This window comes from Haliotis rufescens, unplaced genomic scaffold (assembly GCF_023055435.1).
Source record: "Haliotis rufescens isolate VD_foot unplaced genomic scaffold, xgHalRufe1.0.p SCAF_166, whole genome shotgun sequence".
Classification (NCBI taxonomy): domain Eukaryota; kingdom Metazoa; phylum Mollusca; class Gastropoda; order Lepetellida; family Haliotidae; genus Haliotis; species Haliotis rufescens.
This window is the reverse complement of record NW_025963853.1, coordinates 185829-203066: the sequence shown is the minus strand read 5'-3', so window position 1 is coordinate 203066 and position 17238 is coordinate 185829. Positions and strand designations below refer to the sequence as shown.

The window sequence follows — 17238 nt, the reverse complement described above, 5'->3', positions numbered from 1 at the left end:
AGATGAAATGACTGACCACATGGTCGTCTGTTAGCCTAGATGTTTGTAGAAGAATTGCGTTGACTTTGCAACGTTGCTGTATGTTATAAGCGATGCAACTTGAGACATATTACCAGCTTGAAAAGTGATAACGTGTAAGGATGCCCCCCATCCCCACCTCCATGGTCTGAAATTCTACTAGCCCTTAGGAGAGCTTTACTATGAGACCATCTGACTCGGCCTTTTGGGCAATATTGGCAATGTTGCAGTTTTCTCATGGGATTTATTTTCCAGGACATTGACTGATTTTCTCCTGAAGATTCTTTCAAACGTATTTGGTCATAATATAATAGAAGGTCCTATCATGATAAAAATATCCTATCAGGAATTTATCTAGACCTGCAGAGAGGCCGACATTTTGACGCCAAGACTCCAGTATTCCTTAGTATTTATTACTAATATGACTTCCTCATAACAGGATCAATGAGGAAAAGATGTCAATGTTTTAGTCATTAATTATTAAAATGCCTCTGAATTTAAGAAAATAAGAACTGAAAAAAAAATCCCACCTTTTGAAGAGAGTAAATATGTTGATAATATTACAGGGAAGGAAACACTGTGATCCATCTTCCTGAAGCCTGGCAAATGTGACCACACTTTTATGTTTGTTTCAGTATCAGTTTACAATTGTTGATAAAGAGGGAAGGACTACTTCAATGTACCCGTGAAGATCCGGGGTAGAATAGGTCTAGAGCAACCCATGCTTGCCGTGAAAGGCGACTATGCTTGTCGTAAGAGGCGACCAACGGGATCAGGTGGTCAGGCTCCTTGACTTGGTTGATGCATGTCATCGTATCCTAATTGCGTGGATCGATGCTCATGATGTCAATCACTGGATTGTCTGGTCGAGACACGATTGTTTACAAACCACCGTCTTATAGCTGGAATATTGCTGAGAGCGGCGTTAAACAACAAACAAACAAAACTACTATAATGATGAACTTATTTCCATACAGACACAAGGATGGTGTTGCTTCTCAAAGATATTGATTTGTTATGAAGAATATAATAATCTAATTCAACTATTTCTCCAAATTTTATTTAGATTTAAAGATAAGCTTCTTCATGTACTTCTTTGTAAGTCACTTTAATGATACGGTATTTGATTAACGAAGGAAATAATTTCATTTGCATTGATAACCCCATGAGAATAAGATCTATCATGTTAAACACTTGTTTAGGTTTCTCATGTTCTATATCATGAATAATTGAGTGTTTATCAATGACAGGTAATAATGCCCTTTATCATGTGTATCTTGCTGTGAATATATGAATGATATATGTGTAAAGGCATCTTATATTCTCTCATGTTTATTCTGTTTCTGAAAAAAATCTACCATTGGGACAAAATCCTATATTTGACACAAACGATTCACTATGAACAATTACGTGAAGTAGCCGTGTCATACTAGTGGCTACATCATGTGAATACCCATCAACACCCATGAAGATCCGGGTGGAAAAGAGGTCTTCAGCAACCCATGCTTGCCATAAGAGGCGACACTGCTTGTTGTATGACTTAAGGCGACTAACATGGTTGGTGGTCAGGCTCGCTGACCTGGTTGATGCATGTCATTTTATCCCAATTGTGAAGATTGATGCTCATGATGTCAATCACCAGATTGTCTCGTCCAGACTTGATTAGTTACAGAAAGCCGCCATATGGCTGTAACATTTCTGAGTGCGGCATTAAACAACAGACAAAAGACAAACAATTATCACTCAACCTCTTTGATTGCTTTTATTATCCGAAGTGGGATGGGTGATAAAGGAATGTTTGGCCGTCCGCTTCTCAATGGGGACACATTTTCTTAAAAACTTAGGACTCCTGGTTTTTTTTATGATAGTTAAGATTTACTTCCATGTTAATCACTTCTATAAGTACTGTATGAACAAACAATACTCCAATGTGCCCCATGGCGGGGGATAGTGATAACGCCCTTTTCTTGTTACTTTTAATACAAACCCAGTTTTGGTGTACTGAACTCAGCTTTTGTCTCTTAAAATATCATGTTCTGACTTGTTGGCTAGGCAGTAAACCAGTATTACTTCCTTATATTTTCTGGGGTGTTAAGTAGCTCAGTGATTAAAATGTTTTCTCGTCAGACTGGATTTTGATTCGTTGTGTAAAATTCAACTCATTCATTACTCATTTTCTAGTTCATTTTGATATTGGTTCATTGTGAAAATGTGTTGTAAAACTGCAATGCTTTGTTTTCCATGAAACTTAACATTTAGCATGGACTCATTCCCCATGTAAAGACTGAAACTAGAGGCAATAATGAAATACTATTAGTACTAAAAATTGTTGTAGAGGCAGCGATACCTCACTCTATACAGATTTATCTAGGATTCCAAACTTGAGGGCCTTTGGCAGGCAACTTGGGAAAACAGTGTGATATTGTTAAAAGATTGGACTGAGGAATGGAGAATTTTTACTGTCGGCCACTGAGCTGATGTAGATAAACCCCTCCTTTACTGATGTAGGTTTATGCAGGGTTGCATAATATCATGTCCTTGACATAAAAATCGAAAATTGACCCACATAATGTACCCTGCATATCCCATGGGATGCTCAAAAAGTATGGCTGTTTGAATAATTAAGTACAATTCGGCTGTAGTTGTGGTTGCATACATACGGAATGTACTTTACACATCCAATTTACTTCACTCAATCAAGGAAATCCCCATCCATAATAATGCTTATTTATCTTATTTGTTGTTGGTACAGTTGTCACTTTAGACACCCAAATCAATAGAAAAATGCTGGTATATCCCCTGTATATCATGTTACAAGTATTATCTGTCATTTTGAGATGCCAGGGGTCTCCATTTATTTCAAATTCAGTGCACAGATATATTGTTTGTGTTGGGTTGAAGGTTACATTGATTTATTTAGATCTGTTCAGAGGCCGATATTTGGCCCCATGTCAGCAGCAAATGAAAGTTAAAATTGAATCAAAATATTCCCAATTCCTCAGATTTTATGTAAATAATATTTCTGTATCTGATTATTTGATTATGTCTACTTTTCTTTATTTTTTTCAGCTATTCAACAAATATTAAAATGGCAGATACTCTCAAATTTGGCCCTGAATGGTAAGTACATGCACAAAGGGGTTTATCTCTGTAAGGCCACATTTTTTTAATTGCTTTACGGAATTTTTATGGGAAAATACCTGTCGGTAAGAAGGAGAAACCTATCGATATGTTTGATAGTCCAATCATATTTAGCACAAGAAAGTGGGCTTGATGTGGCAAAGGTGGAAACAAGACTTTGATTTAAAAGGCTAGTGGACGCTCTTGCCAGGGAAGATGTATCGTGTCATGAACAACAAACCTTATTTTCACTCCCAATGTTTCATTGATGTTGACTTCTTTGGATCCTTGCTTGGAAAATATTTTTATGGTGGAACATTCATCTTATTGGCAGGATATCGAAAAGATTCTGAATTTTTCTTTTTTCCATTTCAACAAAAAGTTAGGGATAGCGAATCCGTAGAGCAACTGAAAAAATAAACTGTGGCCTTGAAAACAGAAATTTCAAGTTACTGGAACCATGATATGTACAATGACGATTGTATTAAACCGTGTTCAAGCTACCATGCATTGTTGAACACGTTAAATAAGAACAGTGTCTAAAACAAAATTTGTTATGTTTAATATATGAATGACAAAGAGGAAGAGTATTCATTGAAGATAAGTAATATATGCATGGCATATTAATGAGGGGCGAGGTGTTTGATGGTGTTTGTTGACTTTGAATGAGCACCTAGCTACAACACTGTCAGATTATGAAACAGCTGCAGAATATTGCTGAACCAGAATCAAAATCAGACTCAATTCCTCACTGTAGATGTGTATCGTGCTATATAGCTGAGGCTGTATATTACAATGTGTGAAATTAAGCGTAAAAGTCCAGGTGATATGACGAAAATGCTGTTTCACCACCCCACCCCTTTTTTCTTTCATATTTTCTTAAAAGTTACTTCTCTGATATTTATTGATAATTGATTGATACATAGTTAGTGATTAGCGATCTCCATGATCTATATCGATAGCCAGTGTATAACCAGCCAGTGTATAGTGTTGACACACTAACTTCCACCGTGTCACTACTCTTGAGAGCCATTCATAATGATGGATGTAGAATACTGTTAAAATGCCTTGCTCGTGTTCCCCAGGCTCCGACAGCTGTCTGGCGGGAACAGTGTTGCATCTCCCCCGCCCACACCTGGGTTAGGGGGCAAATTCAAGCTAGCAGAATACAGATATGGGCGGGAGGAGATGCTAGCCCTCTTTCACAGTAATTACAAAGCCCCTGAAGACCTTGTCAACTTCCCGCCAGTCTACGTTGAAGAGGCGCAGAAACCACTAGCTCTAATTTCTCTAACTGAGGAAGAACAGGTAAGGGATTAAAATGCTTTTGAGGACTTGTTTAGTATTATTCATTTTAAGTGCCATGGGTGGATTCCAGGTGAGAATGTCCCCAGCAACCTATGTTGGTCGTAAAGACGCCACTTGATGGATTGGGTAGTCTGGGTGAGTTTAATAGTGTGTCATTGTACCAGGACGTCGTGGATCATTGCTCACAATATCAATCACTGGATTGTGTACTGAGATATGAGCTAAAGGAAGGTCCAGGGTTTGATCCCTGGCCGCGTCGTACCAAAAGACTTTAAAAGATGGTACTTGTTGTTATCCTGTCTGGCGCTCGGCATTAAGGGGCTAAAACAAGGACTGTGTCGGCTCGGAGTCAGTATACTGTGTCTGAGTGGGGTATTCATGTTATACTGCGGCATGGTATCTTAGTGGGCTTAGCACTATAAATCGGCATCAGTTCGGACTAGTTCAAGCAGCCACACACACAAACACACATAGATGTGCATGCTCGTTGCTATAGAAGTGCATAAATCTTAGACACAACGTTAAACCCCATTTAACCTTACCTCACCTAAGTTTCTCATTGACATTTTGCAGGTAGGATCAAAGAGGAATATACATTTTTTAAGGATACAATGCTAGTCGATGTCAGAATCTGGCAACATTTCCTTTTGTCCCGCATCCTCAGCTAATAATTGTCCACATGCTAAAACAAAGATCAACTGAAAATTGGTATGAGGCTGTTTCAGGAGAGTTTTTTGAACTGACTGCTCAGCTATTATGAGAACCCTTGGTCACCCTGGACATGAATTATCACAAGTTTCTGTTTCCTTTTACAGAGGTTGATGTCTCAGTCTGTGAACAGTACAACAGTGCTCCGGTCCATGGGTCGAGGGGGGCAGCCAGTCCGAGGGGGCAGAGGGGGTGGAGACCGGGGGAGAGGCAGAGGTAGGCACCCAACAATCACCTGGTGACCACAGGGGTTGAAACAATGCACTAACGTCGCAATATATGTATCATTGTGTTGTGAACAACGTGATCCTTGCCAGAGTACCCTTGGCTAAGATGACATACTCGTGACCGAACAAGGCAAACAAAGGTCAAATCTTTTCACAGGATCTGTTTTAGATAGGTTTTATGACAACACAAATACATGATCAGATTGAATAATGAATATTGCTGAAATGTTAGTCAGAAGTAGTTTGTGAACCATCTGATGTGCAGATATTATTGAAACCATTTATCGAAGACTAGATATATCGATCTAGAATGAGAGACATCATGATCCCGAGCTTGATATGGCAGTGCCTTGGTGTATCGTTTCAGCCCTCTGTGAGAACTGTTTGGCTTCAGTTAGTGAGAATACCTGTTTATGAATTCTGTGTTATTTAAGACTGGAAGGGGCACGAGTGGCCCAGTCGTCTAAGGCTCTGCGATTCACTGTGCAGAGTTGCGTCCCTTGGGCATGTCAGAAACCTATGATTGTGGGTTGGAATCCTGGTTCGCCCCGATTATGTTTCTAGGTTTGTCGGCATCATACCCGTGCTTGTGGGTTTTACTGAAGTGGTAAACGTCCGAGACCTGCATCACTTCGGGATTTCCTCCCACTTTAAGCTGACACACCGTGACATAACTGGAATAATATTAAAAGCGGTGTTAAACCCAACTCACTCACTCACTCAAGGCTGGAATTAAGACCTTACTTTGAGATTTTCCATGATGTGTTTAAAGTACTTCAGAAATTCATCTCCATGTACAGTCTTCAAATATCCATCACCAGATACTGTAGATATAAGTGTGAAGTAATTCATGATGGTTGTGTCATTCTTACGAAGATGGCACTTTTTCAGGGCGGGGACGAGGCGATGGTTTCCCTCCAAGAACTCAGCCCTTTGACCAAGCAGAGAACGGCGGTGGTTTTGGGAGATCGCGGGGTCAGAACAAAGATGGATGGGAAGAAGTGTAAGCCTGATGCTCACAGCTGTCTGTGTTTTTGATGCAGATGATGACATTTTAAGCACAGCTCTTATGGTTGCCAAGTTGGAAGTGTCAAAATGTTCTATATGTAGAAATGGTTAAGGCTATTTTTGATTTGACTTTTGGATAGTTTTTACTGAACTTGGGATATTATCTCTTGGCCAGACTCAGTTGGAATATATTTTGGGATAATTTCGTCAAGGTCACTAGTAATCCAAATATCAAACATGTTGTGAACATTAAGATTATTTCAGAGTACCTAGCAACAAGATCATAATCAGTAATAACTGCTGAATCATTGACACCTTCACCAACATATTCTTCAGGAATTGAAATTACCTTGAGTCAGCTTGTCCGAACATAGTAAGATTCAGGAAAGAATTGTGACATTTCCGTATTGTCTACAACTTTTACCATTAGGAAGATTGACTTTACTGCCATTTGCCATCAGACTACTGGTGACGCCATTGAAAACGAAATACACAAAAAATCTACTCGCAGGTTTAGGTACCTTTATCCACCAAGTGATAACGGTTTCAGCACCTACCGAAGTGTCGCATTGAAATAATAAAGAAGTTGAATTCCATAAGTCAACCGAGTCGTCACAAAAACTGCCAGTTTTACTCATCCCTACTACCTTAGTCATACAATAAAGGTGACTACCTTCTCTGACTGTTGCTTCTCAGGTTTCATGATGAGGAAACTTTTGTTCAAGTTTCCTTTCCGTGTGACCTGTTTGGTAAGGTTGTCGTAGAAAACGGATGACACAGTGTCACGCTATCACGGAAATTAACATCAGCAGCTGTAAAATATCTATTTCATGTGCATTGCGTTTTCCAGTGGTAAAAAGTATGACCGAAGCTTCTCCACCCGTACTATTGAGGACGTCCAAGCAGGGGGGCGACACCCTCAGTTCTCTCGATCGCTGAGCAGTGATAATTGGCGAGAGAAAGAAGAGACACATGAAGATGATGCAGGAGACTGGCGAAGGGCAGGGCCACAGAAAGAAAGATGGAGTAAGTTGGCCAACAGATGAATATGCTCTTATATTAGTACGGACCACCTCCATGCAATTATTTTGAAAAAAACCCATTTCACCTCAAATGATTTGATTGTTTTTTTCATAATAGAATATATTCTACTCGAAGTTAAATTTCACCTGAATATTTCCTATGATTATAGGTAATCTGTCGTGACAAAAGTGGGTGTACTTTAACTTCTTTAGAGTAGTATCGATAAAATACACTGGATGATCAAGAATGCTTTTTCCTAACGAAACTCGAACACTGAAGGTCGGGTAAAATAGGTCTTCAGCAACCCATCATTGCCACAAAAGTCGACTATGCTTTTTGTAAGAGGTGACTAACAGCATCGGGTGGTCAGGCTCGCTGACTTGGTTGATGCATGTCATCGTATCCCAATTGTGTGGATCCATGCTCATAATGTCAATCACTGGATTGTTTGGTGTAGACTTGATTATTTATAGACTGCCATCATATAGCTGGAATATTGCTGAGTGTGGCATTAAACAACAAAAAAGACTTAAGAAAAATCAGTCCTGACAGTTCTTTTGAGTTGGCATTTTATATTTTTAGGCACACGGACCAACTGGAGAGAACCTATTGGTCGAGGTGGATTTGATGGTGAGCGGAGACAAAATGGTCCCAATAAAGACCGAACACTTTCGGATGCCGATGTTAAGCACCAGCTGTACAGACGCAGTAGGAGTAGTGAATCATGGGACACGGATGGTACAGTCAACACTCAACCAACCAAACATGGTCATGCCCAAACTTATAAATGTTCAGATTACACGTTCTTCTCAATTCTACTTTGGTAATGCAAGGACAACTTCGTTGAATTGGATTTTCCTTATATACTACTCAAAAGAAGTTAAACAACACGCGATTCTTTCATATTGCTATGGTTAATCTGTGATGGACTGGCAGTTTCAGATAGTAATATAAAAGAATCAGGTGTTCTTTTACTTCTTTTGAGCTGAATATGATGAAATAAATAAATGTAATGTTTACTTTGAAATATCGGTGTAATCTGTGAGGCATTTATACTTTTAGGCAATATACCAGGAAAGTGTCTGTTTCACTTTCTGTGTTTGTATGAGTTACCCTGTTGCACATCATCGTGTTCAGAAGGTTCTGCAACTGGCCTGTGACTCAAAGTGACCTGAGCACACCAATCATCAGAAAACCCACACTTGAACTTAGATGTATGACTGTTGTAGCTTGTGGTAGTATTGGTTTATGGACCGGAGCCGTGGACACCACTACTTTTATGTCAGTTGATAGTTGGTCCAGATTTTGATTTTGGTTTTGGATGGGCTGACAGTTGATTAGGGTTTATCATTACCATGACAACCATATGCACTGAGGACAGTTTATAGCACCAGTGGAGATGTATGTCGTTAAAAATGTTTTCTGTTTTAGTCCTGTACAAATTTTGTTGTCAAAGTGATCTTGACTGTTAGTTTCTCCCTCCCTCCTTCCCTCCCTCTTTGTTTGGCAGATCCGTAAAGCAAGCACAAAGAATGTTAGACCTTATGAAAGTGTGGTTGTTTGATGTCTTGTACAGTGTTGTACCCTGCTGCAGAAACAGGGGGACAGTCAACATGAACTTGTCCTGACTCCCATCAGTTTTCCCATTGAGTTTTCAAGAGTTGCTTCGATGTGGTGTTGCCCACATAATCTCTTGTCATGCATCATGAGCTTGTCGTTAATTGTGTTGGGTAAGGCCTGCAAGTTGCAGAACATTCTGAACACACTCATAAGTATTCATTTGTCAGTATCAGAACATGGAAGTGTGAGATAGACATTGTACACTTGTGTGTGTCTTGGTAATACTTCTACATATTCTGAAAATCGGAATATTTAGACTCCTACCAATCAGCATGATGAAGGACTCTTTAACAGTATAGGTCCCTCATGACTCAGTCGTGCTGAAATAAATGATTAGAGTGAGGATTAGTTTAAAATAAGGATTAGGACACTGGTCTGAAAACGGTCTGCTTGGAGGGTTGAAAGCCAGTTGTTCAAATACCTAAGCCATATCTTACTCAAACCCTGTCTGAATATACTGAGCAAGAAAAGTTGTGGATCATGAATATGTTTTGGGATATAGTGCTTTTTGTAGTGAAATCTGAGCACACAATTTCATGAACATGTCCCCAAAAATATTCATGATCCTTTACTTTTTTTGTTCAGTATACATTGAAGATCTGCATTACCCTCCTCAGAAAGCCAACATACTGTTACATAACTCGTGGTGTTCATCTCACCCACTCACTCACTCACTCACCCACCCACACACCCACCCACCCATCAAACATCCCCCACATGTATATTACCATGGCACTTTCACAGAGTTGTGTTTATGCGGACTTGTTCATGTAGATTTGCCTGAATGGAGTGTTCCTGGTGATGATGATATGGAAGAGCTGGGAACGTTCGATGCCAGTGGGGCATTTGTTACTTCTCATCCGAAGGTAGGATGTCAATTCAATTTCATTTTCCTCAGATTATTAAGCTTACTGCAGTCACGCTGTTTTATGAGTTTCTTTGAACAGGTTAAATATTTATATGTATAAATTTTGCAATATTTAAAGGGTCTCTTGACCACCATTAAATTTGACCGCTGACCTTGTTGACCCATGAAGATTCGGGTTAGAACAGGTCTTCAGCAACCCATGCTTGCCGTAAAAAGCGACTATGCTTGTCCTAAGAGGCGACTTAATGGTTGGGTGGTCAGACTCGCTGACTTGGTTGATGTATGTCATATCCCAATTGCAAGATCGATGCTCATGATGTCAATCACTGGATTGTCTGGTCCAGACTCTATTATTTAAAGACCAATGTTATATAGCTGGACTATTGCTGAGTGTGGAATTAAAAAACAAACCAACAAAACTGACCTTGTTGATATTTGTGCATGTCAGGTTGTCATGATACAGTTGTTTGCAGGGCTTTAGAAATGGAGAGAGTCCGCACTCTGATGTACAGAACACCAATCAGTCACCGTCACAGCCTAACACAGACTTGCCTCCTCAGGGCAAGGAACCACCTCGAGAACAGAGAAGGGTACGCCTGTTGTTTGACTTCTTTGATTATCCAGCTTATTATTACCGTATATACTCTTCAAATCGGCATTAAAACACAACTCACCGTTCCTCATAATAAAGAAGTTGGCATCCATAAATTCTCTTCCTTATGTGTTTGACTTCTTAATGCTATTCAAAGACAAGAATATCTTTCGTGATCTAGAAGGAATATATTGGCACTTCAAATCACATGATCCTGGATGTATGATTTATTAGCATCATTGTCACCAGACATTTCTGAACTTTCAGGATAAGAAGAATCAGCGCTCAACAAGTGCTCCCGAGGTCAAACAAGAAAGTGCTAGTAACCATGGCAACAGCCAGTCTCAGTCTCCACAGCCTGCTGTCAAATCCAATCAGGAACCTAAGAGAATAGATCCCTCAAAATCTGTGCAGTTTGGGGATGTGTCACAAAGTCTTAATGACTCAAACAGTGCTCCAGTTGAACAGACATTAAACACTATGAGTGTGAACCAAGTGAGTGTACCTGTCAAGAAAGTTAAGGGTGGCCTGCCAACAGCGGACAGTGATCCCTTGGATAGATTAAAGGAGGCCGCTGAGAACATGGTAGCCGAAATGACAGCTGAGGTACAAAATATGTGGGGAGACGTGTGTGTGAATCTTCCTAGCGTGTTGCCCTTGTGTCGGCCTTTGTCGTGCCAGGTGGGAGAGAAGGGGTGATCTATTGGCTTGTTGTTTCGGTTTTTGATGCGAAGTGAGCGTTGGTGTCAATGTGATGAAGGTTTGATGCCAAGTGGGCGTTGGTGCCAATGTGATGTGGGTGTGATGCCATGTGGGCGTTGGTGCCAGTGTAATGTGGGTGTGATGCCATGTGGGTGTGATGCCATGTGGGCGTTGATGCCAATGTGATGTGTGTATGATGCCATGTGGCCGTTGGTGCCAATGCGATGTAGGTTTGATGGCATGTGGCCGTTGGTGCCAATGTGATGTGTGTATGATGCCATGTGGCCGTTGGTGCCAATGTGATGTAGGTTTGATGCCATGTGGGCGTTGGTGCCAAAGTAATCTGGGTTTGATGTGGATTTGATGTGGTTAAATGTGTGGTTTCTTGAGGTTCCGGTGTAGAACTCGGAAGCCATAAGACATAACTTTACTAAACTTGGTACACACATTCACCGTATGGTGTATATGTGCCTTTAGCTATTTATGATTCCCCCAAAATTGTCTTTTCTTTTATATGAATTTTATAAATTGGACTTGGTCCCTAAACTGAATGAAAGCAGCGGGTTTCATGTCTGGAGCAGAACTTGAAAATTATTAGAGAAATCTTTATGAAACTTGGTAAACACATTCACCATAAACTTTGTTGAGTGGAAGAAGGTTGATGATAATCATGGAAGGTAGAATTTCCATGAGATAAAAATGCTGTTTTCTGATCAGGATGAAGAGAACAGGTTACAGAGAGGTCCCATGGACCCTCGGACTCAAGGTGTCCCTCTAAGTCATGAAGAGTCCCTCAAGTGGTTTTACAGGGATCCCCAAGGAGATGTCCAAGGTACACATATACCCACAAGGACATCACAAGGGACATGACACGAAACGTATCTCTTAGGAGGCATTGTTAGAATATTTAGATTCTCCTGCCAAGGCCTAAAATATAGTTATCTGAAGTCCAAGGAGTGGTCCTTAGCAAATGTTGAGTGGTACAGGTTAAATCCATGACTTTGAGCACTGGAGTAATGCCAGTCTGTTACTTTAGCCAATACCGTATTCGACGCTCTCAAAATTAGAAATAGGGGGCTCTTATTAGAATATTATTTTGGTGACAAAAAAAGAGTTGAAAGATAAATTTTGTGGTTTTATCCGACAGCCTGAAATGTTTATGTACAACAGATATATTTTTCAAGAATTTAATTGCCCATAATTAAAAGTGCATATAACACACAAGCGCGTATTATTAGGATTGTTCACTAGCCAATATATTATCTAATATCGCTGGGGCGCTTATTAGAGCGGGGCGCTTATTATGTCGAATACAGTAGTTCAAAGCTCCAGTAATAGTTCTAGTAAAATGTCTTTTGGTCCTGTAAGCTTTGCTTAAGTCCATGTAATAACACTGAGATCTACTAAAAATGATGTCAAGTGAAAGTTTAGGGCTTGAATACTTAAAAGCTTTTGACACAGACTTTAATAACTCTTATTGTGTTATATATAATTAGGGTCTCCTTTATCAGGAAAGATCCTAGTACCCTTGCTTGTCATATAAGGTGCCTAAAGCAGTGTCAAGTTACCGCAATGTCTCCAAAGTAACCAGTCGGGCTCCGCTTGACAAAGTGATCTTAGCGCCATGTTGACTAAAATATGGGAGTCTCCATTGCTGGTTTGTCTCTTTGAGATAGATGCCTTCCTGCTGCAATAGTGTTTCCTTGAAGTTTCTGAGCTCTACCTAAACTTACCAGGCTCACAAACACTGGAGATTAAGTACATTACTAGTTTGTAAGATGAAGAGATAACATGTATTGTGTGCAGACCCTGAAATCAGATTTTACTCATCAACTCACTCACTCACCCACTCACTCACTCCACTTTTTCAGGTCCTTTTAACCCAGAGGAGATGGCCCAGTGGTTCAGTGCTGGTTACTTTACAATGAGTCTTCTGGTTAAAAGGGGATGTGATGAACGATTCCAGCAGCTAGGTATGTACAAGTTCCATCACCATGTTGTTCATGCTCATAACGATGTTTAGGTGTGCCGGACCGCCTCCATGGTCTAGTGGTAGAGCGGCCGCCTGGAGAGCTGGAAGTCCTGGATTCGATCCCCGGTTGTGTCATACCCAAAGACATTAAAAGATGGTACCAATTGTTACCCTGTCTGGCGCTCGGCATTAAAGCAAAGGGCTGGTCGGCTCGGAGTCAGTACACTGTGTCTGAGAGGGGTATTCATGTTAAACTGCGGCATGGTATCTCAGTGTGCTAGCATTCTAAAATCAGCATCAGTCTGAACCAGTACAAGCAGCAACACACACACACACACACACACACACACACACACACACACACACACATGTATGCAGGTCGCTTTTTAAGTGCAATAATCTTGGATGCGGCGTTAAACCCCATTTCACCTCGCCTTAACTGTGCCACTTGGAATGAAAGTGTGCCCTTGAGGCTCCCCAAACCTATTACCCCTGCCATGAAGTGGAAGGGGGATATAGGAATGGGTGCTATCCATCTGTCCTTCCGCCCATCCATCCTTCCGTCTGTCTGTCACGTTTCGTTTCCGGAGCAGAACTAAAAAAACATGACATATATCTTAACCAATCTTGTCACATAGATAGGTCTAGTGGAGAACCTTTTGATAGTTTGGGATTTTTTAAAAATGTATTTTTCGAGTTTCCATGGCAACAACTTTGACTTATACTGAAAATGGCGGTAGCGCTGCTTTCTGGAGCAGGTCTTGAAAACCATACAATATGATTCACCAAACTTGGCACGTAAATAGGTCTGGTGGTGAACTGGTGCCTTTTGATAGTTTTATTTTTTGTTAAAAACATTCTTTTCAAGGCTTCCATAGCAATGACTTTGACTTTGACTTCGACTAAAAATGGCAGTAGTGCTCGTTTTCTGTGGTCTAATGCCTTGCACACAACTGGACATGCCATATTGGTGGGGGATATGAGTATTTCATGCTTGTTTTAACCATGCCATTACAAGTTTTGCCTTCTAAAATCCGAGTAAGTTGGAACCTTGTTTTAGGTCATTGTCATCGGCATATCAAGCTCTAAGACTGAAAAATGCATTCTAAAGTAACATTCATCCAACTTATTCAACTTCCTTTATGAACGGAGAGATTTACAGTAAACTGTTCTTGTTAGAAGCACGTCCATGGGCTAGTGGATACAGCCCAAGGATGTTAAAAGATGGTGCTTGTTGTTACCATGCCTGATGCTTGGCATTAAGGGCATAAAAGAACGACTGGTTGGCTCGAAGTCTAGTGGGGGATTCATGTTAAAACTCCGGCATCGTATCTCAATGGGCTTGCACTAGTAAACTGGTATTAGTCCGGAGTGGTACAAGCCGCCACACACAGACACTGACACATGCATGCACGTCACTGTATAAGTCATTTTCCTGAGACAAGAGACATTGCTGACTTTAAAAGTCCAGTTTCCACCCTTGCCGAACTAGGGTGGAATTCCTAAGCTCGATCGTAGCGCCACCAGTGGCTATTACAAGTTATGTCCCTTCTAAGTCTCTCCTATGGACCAATCAGATTGGTCCTCATAATTGCATTTGCTTCAAACGAAATGGCAGCACCCAGTCAAGACAGTCAAATCAATTATCAAGACAGTTTATGAACTGGATTTCGATTTTGTTGCGCAATTTTGATTGGGGACCCATTTCACCTCACTGTTATTTGTACGATTTCAGGAGAGCTGATCAAGAGATGGGGCCGAGTTCCATTCCTAGCTGGCCCAACACCACCTCCATTACTGGTAAGATGGACTTTCACATTCCTTGTGTTGTGATCGTACATGTCAAAGTCAATATTTACTAAAAACAGTGAATAAACTATGAACATGGACTTTCACATTCCTTGTGCTGTGATCGTACATGTCAAAGTCATTATTTACCGAAAACAGTGAATAAACTATGAACAAAACAAATGGTGTATTTTAGTAATTTTTAGTGTCTTTGAACAATGTAGAAGGAAGAAATTATATTTCCTTGAATAGAAAAATATTCAACCCCTTTCAAGCTACAATATGTTAAAAAATAAATCAATTTCCTCCTCCACATTCATTGTTACTCCATGTTTCATTGCCAGAACATCCCAGTAACAGCTGCCAATACTGAAGCCCCCGTAAAACAGACCCCACCCACACAGCAGCCAACGCCCACTCCTCCACCCCCTCAGGACCTGCTTGGAATCATACCTCAACAGTTTCTCCTTCAACAGCTCATGCAACAACAGATGCTCATGAGGTAAGGGGAGACCGAAATCTCACAGAGTACCAGGAATATTTGAATAACAGTTTTTGTTCTAGGGCAGAACCCCATCCTGGCTGATGAACTGTGTGGATCAAATAGGCAGTGTGTATTCCTGCACTCACGGCATGCTTCTTTGTTCAGCCCATTAACCACTGTCCCAGGCTTCATTATCTTAGCATGCTTGCCGTAAAAGGTGACTACTGTTGTAAGGGACGACTGACCGTATCGGATGGTCAGGCTCGCTGACTTGGTTGATGCATGTCATCGTATCCCAGTTGCGTGGATCGATGCTCATGATGTCAATCACTGGATTGTCTGGTCCAGATTTGTTTGTTTACAAACCACCGTCATATAGCTGGAATATTGCTGATTGCGGCTTCAAACAACAAACAAACAAAACTGATGTGATATCATAGCTCATGCTCAGAAGCCTTAAGCCTATAAGCTATTGCCACTCTGAAATTTGAGTATTTCTTACCAGAATAGGAATGTTATACGTAACATTCCATCAACAATTGTGAAATTCTTTTAGGATTCAAACAGCTAAACCCAGGACTTGCAGTATAAAGTATTTATGTCCATTCTCAATATGTTTTGGTAGTATAAGGACGCAATAGTTTGCGTCTAAGGACCCTGAGGTGTTTCAAGTGCAAGATGAGTGTTGATTATTGCAGACAGATGCAGGTCCAGATGATGACACAGATGCAAGAACAGGATTCATTCAAGAACATGTCTCCACCACAGCAGCAACAGATGGTGATGCAGATGTTGATGCAGACACAACCTATGTTTATGCAGCAACTTCAGCAGCTACAACAACTACAGCAGCAACAACAACAACAGCAACAACAACAACAACAGAACAGGCTGTCCCCACAGTGAGTTGAATTAGTATTTGTGCTTTAAGACAGAAGTCCGGAGTCATACAGAAGTGCTATGTCGGCAGTAGGGGTATACCTAGGTCTTTGAGTCTGTGGTACTTTGAAATTAACCAATCAGCCATTGGAATTTGAACCCTTTTGTACCAGAGAGAAATGTCTGTTACATACAAAATGCAATCTACATTTTTCATTTGTTTTATTGATTCAAGCAGCCCTACCTTTTTAGTCCCGGCCATTTGTTGTATACATGCTGTATATATGCTTATAACAAACTAAACTAATTAGTGGTCCCTTTGAGTTTGTTATAATTGTAGTTTACTGTATTCTCAATTTATATTTAATATTGTGTGGTTAGGCACTGGTGGCATACAAAGTTGTTGCTGATTTGACTGACCACTCACCCTGGGGTGAATCCTGGTGAAATAGGTCCCCTGCAACTTCTGCTGGTTGTAAGAGGCCACCCATGAGATCCGGTGCTCGGTGATATTGTGTGGTTAGGCACTGGTGGCATACAAAGTTGTTGCTGATTTGACTGACCACTCACCCTGGGGTGAATCCTGGTGAAATAGGTCCCCTGCAACTTCTGCTGGTTGTAAGAGGCCACCCATGAGATCCGGCGCTCGGTGATATTGTGTGGTTAGGCACTGGTGGCATACAAAGTTGTTGCTGATTTGACTGACCATCCACCCTGGGGTGAATCCTGGTGAAATAGGTCCCCTGCAACTTCTGCTGGTGGTAAGAGGCCACCCATGAGATCTGATGCTCGGTGATATGGTTGATTGGATGTTATTGTACCCCGAGGGTATGGATCACTCCTCACAATATCAATCACTTGATTGTCTGGCCCAGACTAGATTACTTTAGGTACTTTAGGGAGACCGTTAGAAAGCTGGAA

General features: G+C 40.8%; 1 protein-coding gene across 5 annotated transcripts in view; it reads left to right on the top strand.

Annotated features, from left to right (window-relative positions):
* Nucleotides 1–17238, top strand: part of LOC125381056 (GRB10-interacting GYF protein 2-like) — a 49451-nt gene that overhangs the window by 11338 nt on the left and 20875 nt on the right. For 3 of the 5 annotated variants that reach the window (XM_048397227.1, XM_048397225.1, XM_048397223.1), the window contains 14 exons: nucleotides 3088–3138; nucleotides 4224–4446; nucleotides 5262–5370; nucleotides 6258–6384; nucleotides 7240–7415; nucleotides 7995–8150; nucleotides 9807–9898; nucleotides 10374–10490; nucleotides 10760–11098; nucleotides 11912–12026; nucleotides 13066–13167; nucleotides 14902–14966; nucleotides 15299–15456; nucleotides 16137–16340. In XM_048397227.1, coding sequence (XP_048253184.1) covers nucleotides 3088–3138; nucleotides 4224–4446; nucleotides 5262–5370; nucleotides 6258–6384; nucleotides 7240–7415; nucleotides 7995–8150; nucleotides 9807–9898; nucleotides 10374–10490; nucleotides 10760–11098; nucleotides 11912–12026; nucleotides 13066–13167; nucleotides 14902–14966; nucleotides 15299–15456; nucleotides 16137–16340 — 2034 coding nt within the window. The remainder of the gene's footprint in view (nucleotides 1–3087; nucleotides 3139–4223; nucleotides 4447–5261; nucleotides 5371–6257; nucleotides 6385–7239; nucleotides 7416–7994; nucleotides 8151–9806; nucleotides 9899–10373; nucleotides 10491–10759; nucleotides 11099–11911; nucleotides 12027–13065; nucleotides 13168–14901; nucleotides 14967–15298; nucleotides 15457–16136; nucleotides 16341–17238) is intronic. The other 2 variants (XM_048397224.1, XM_048397226.1) reach the window with 2 other exon arrangements.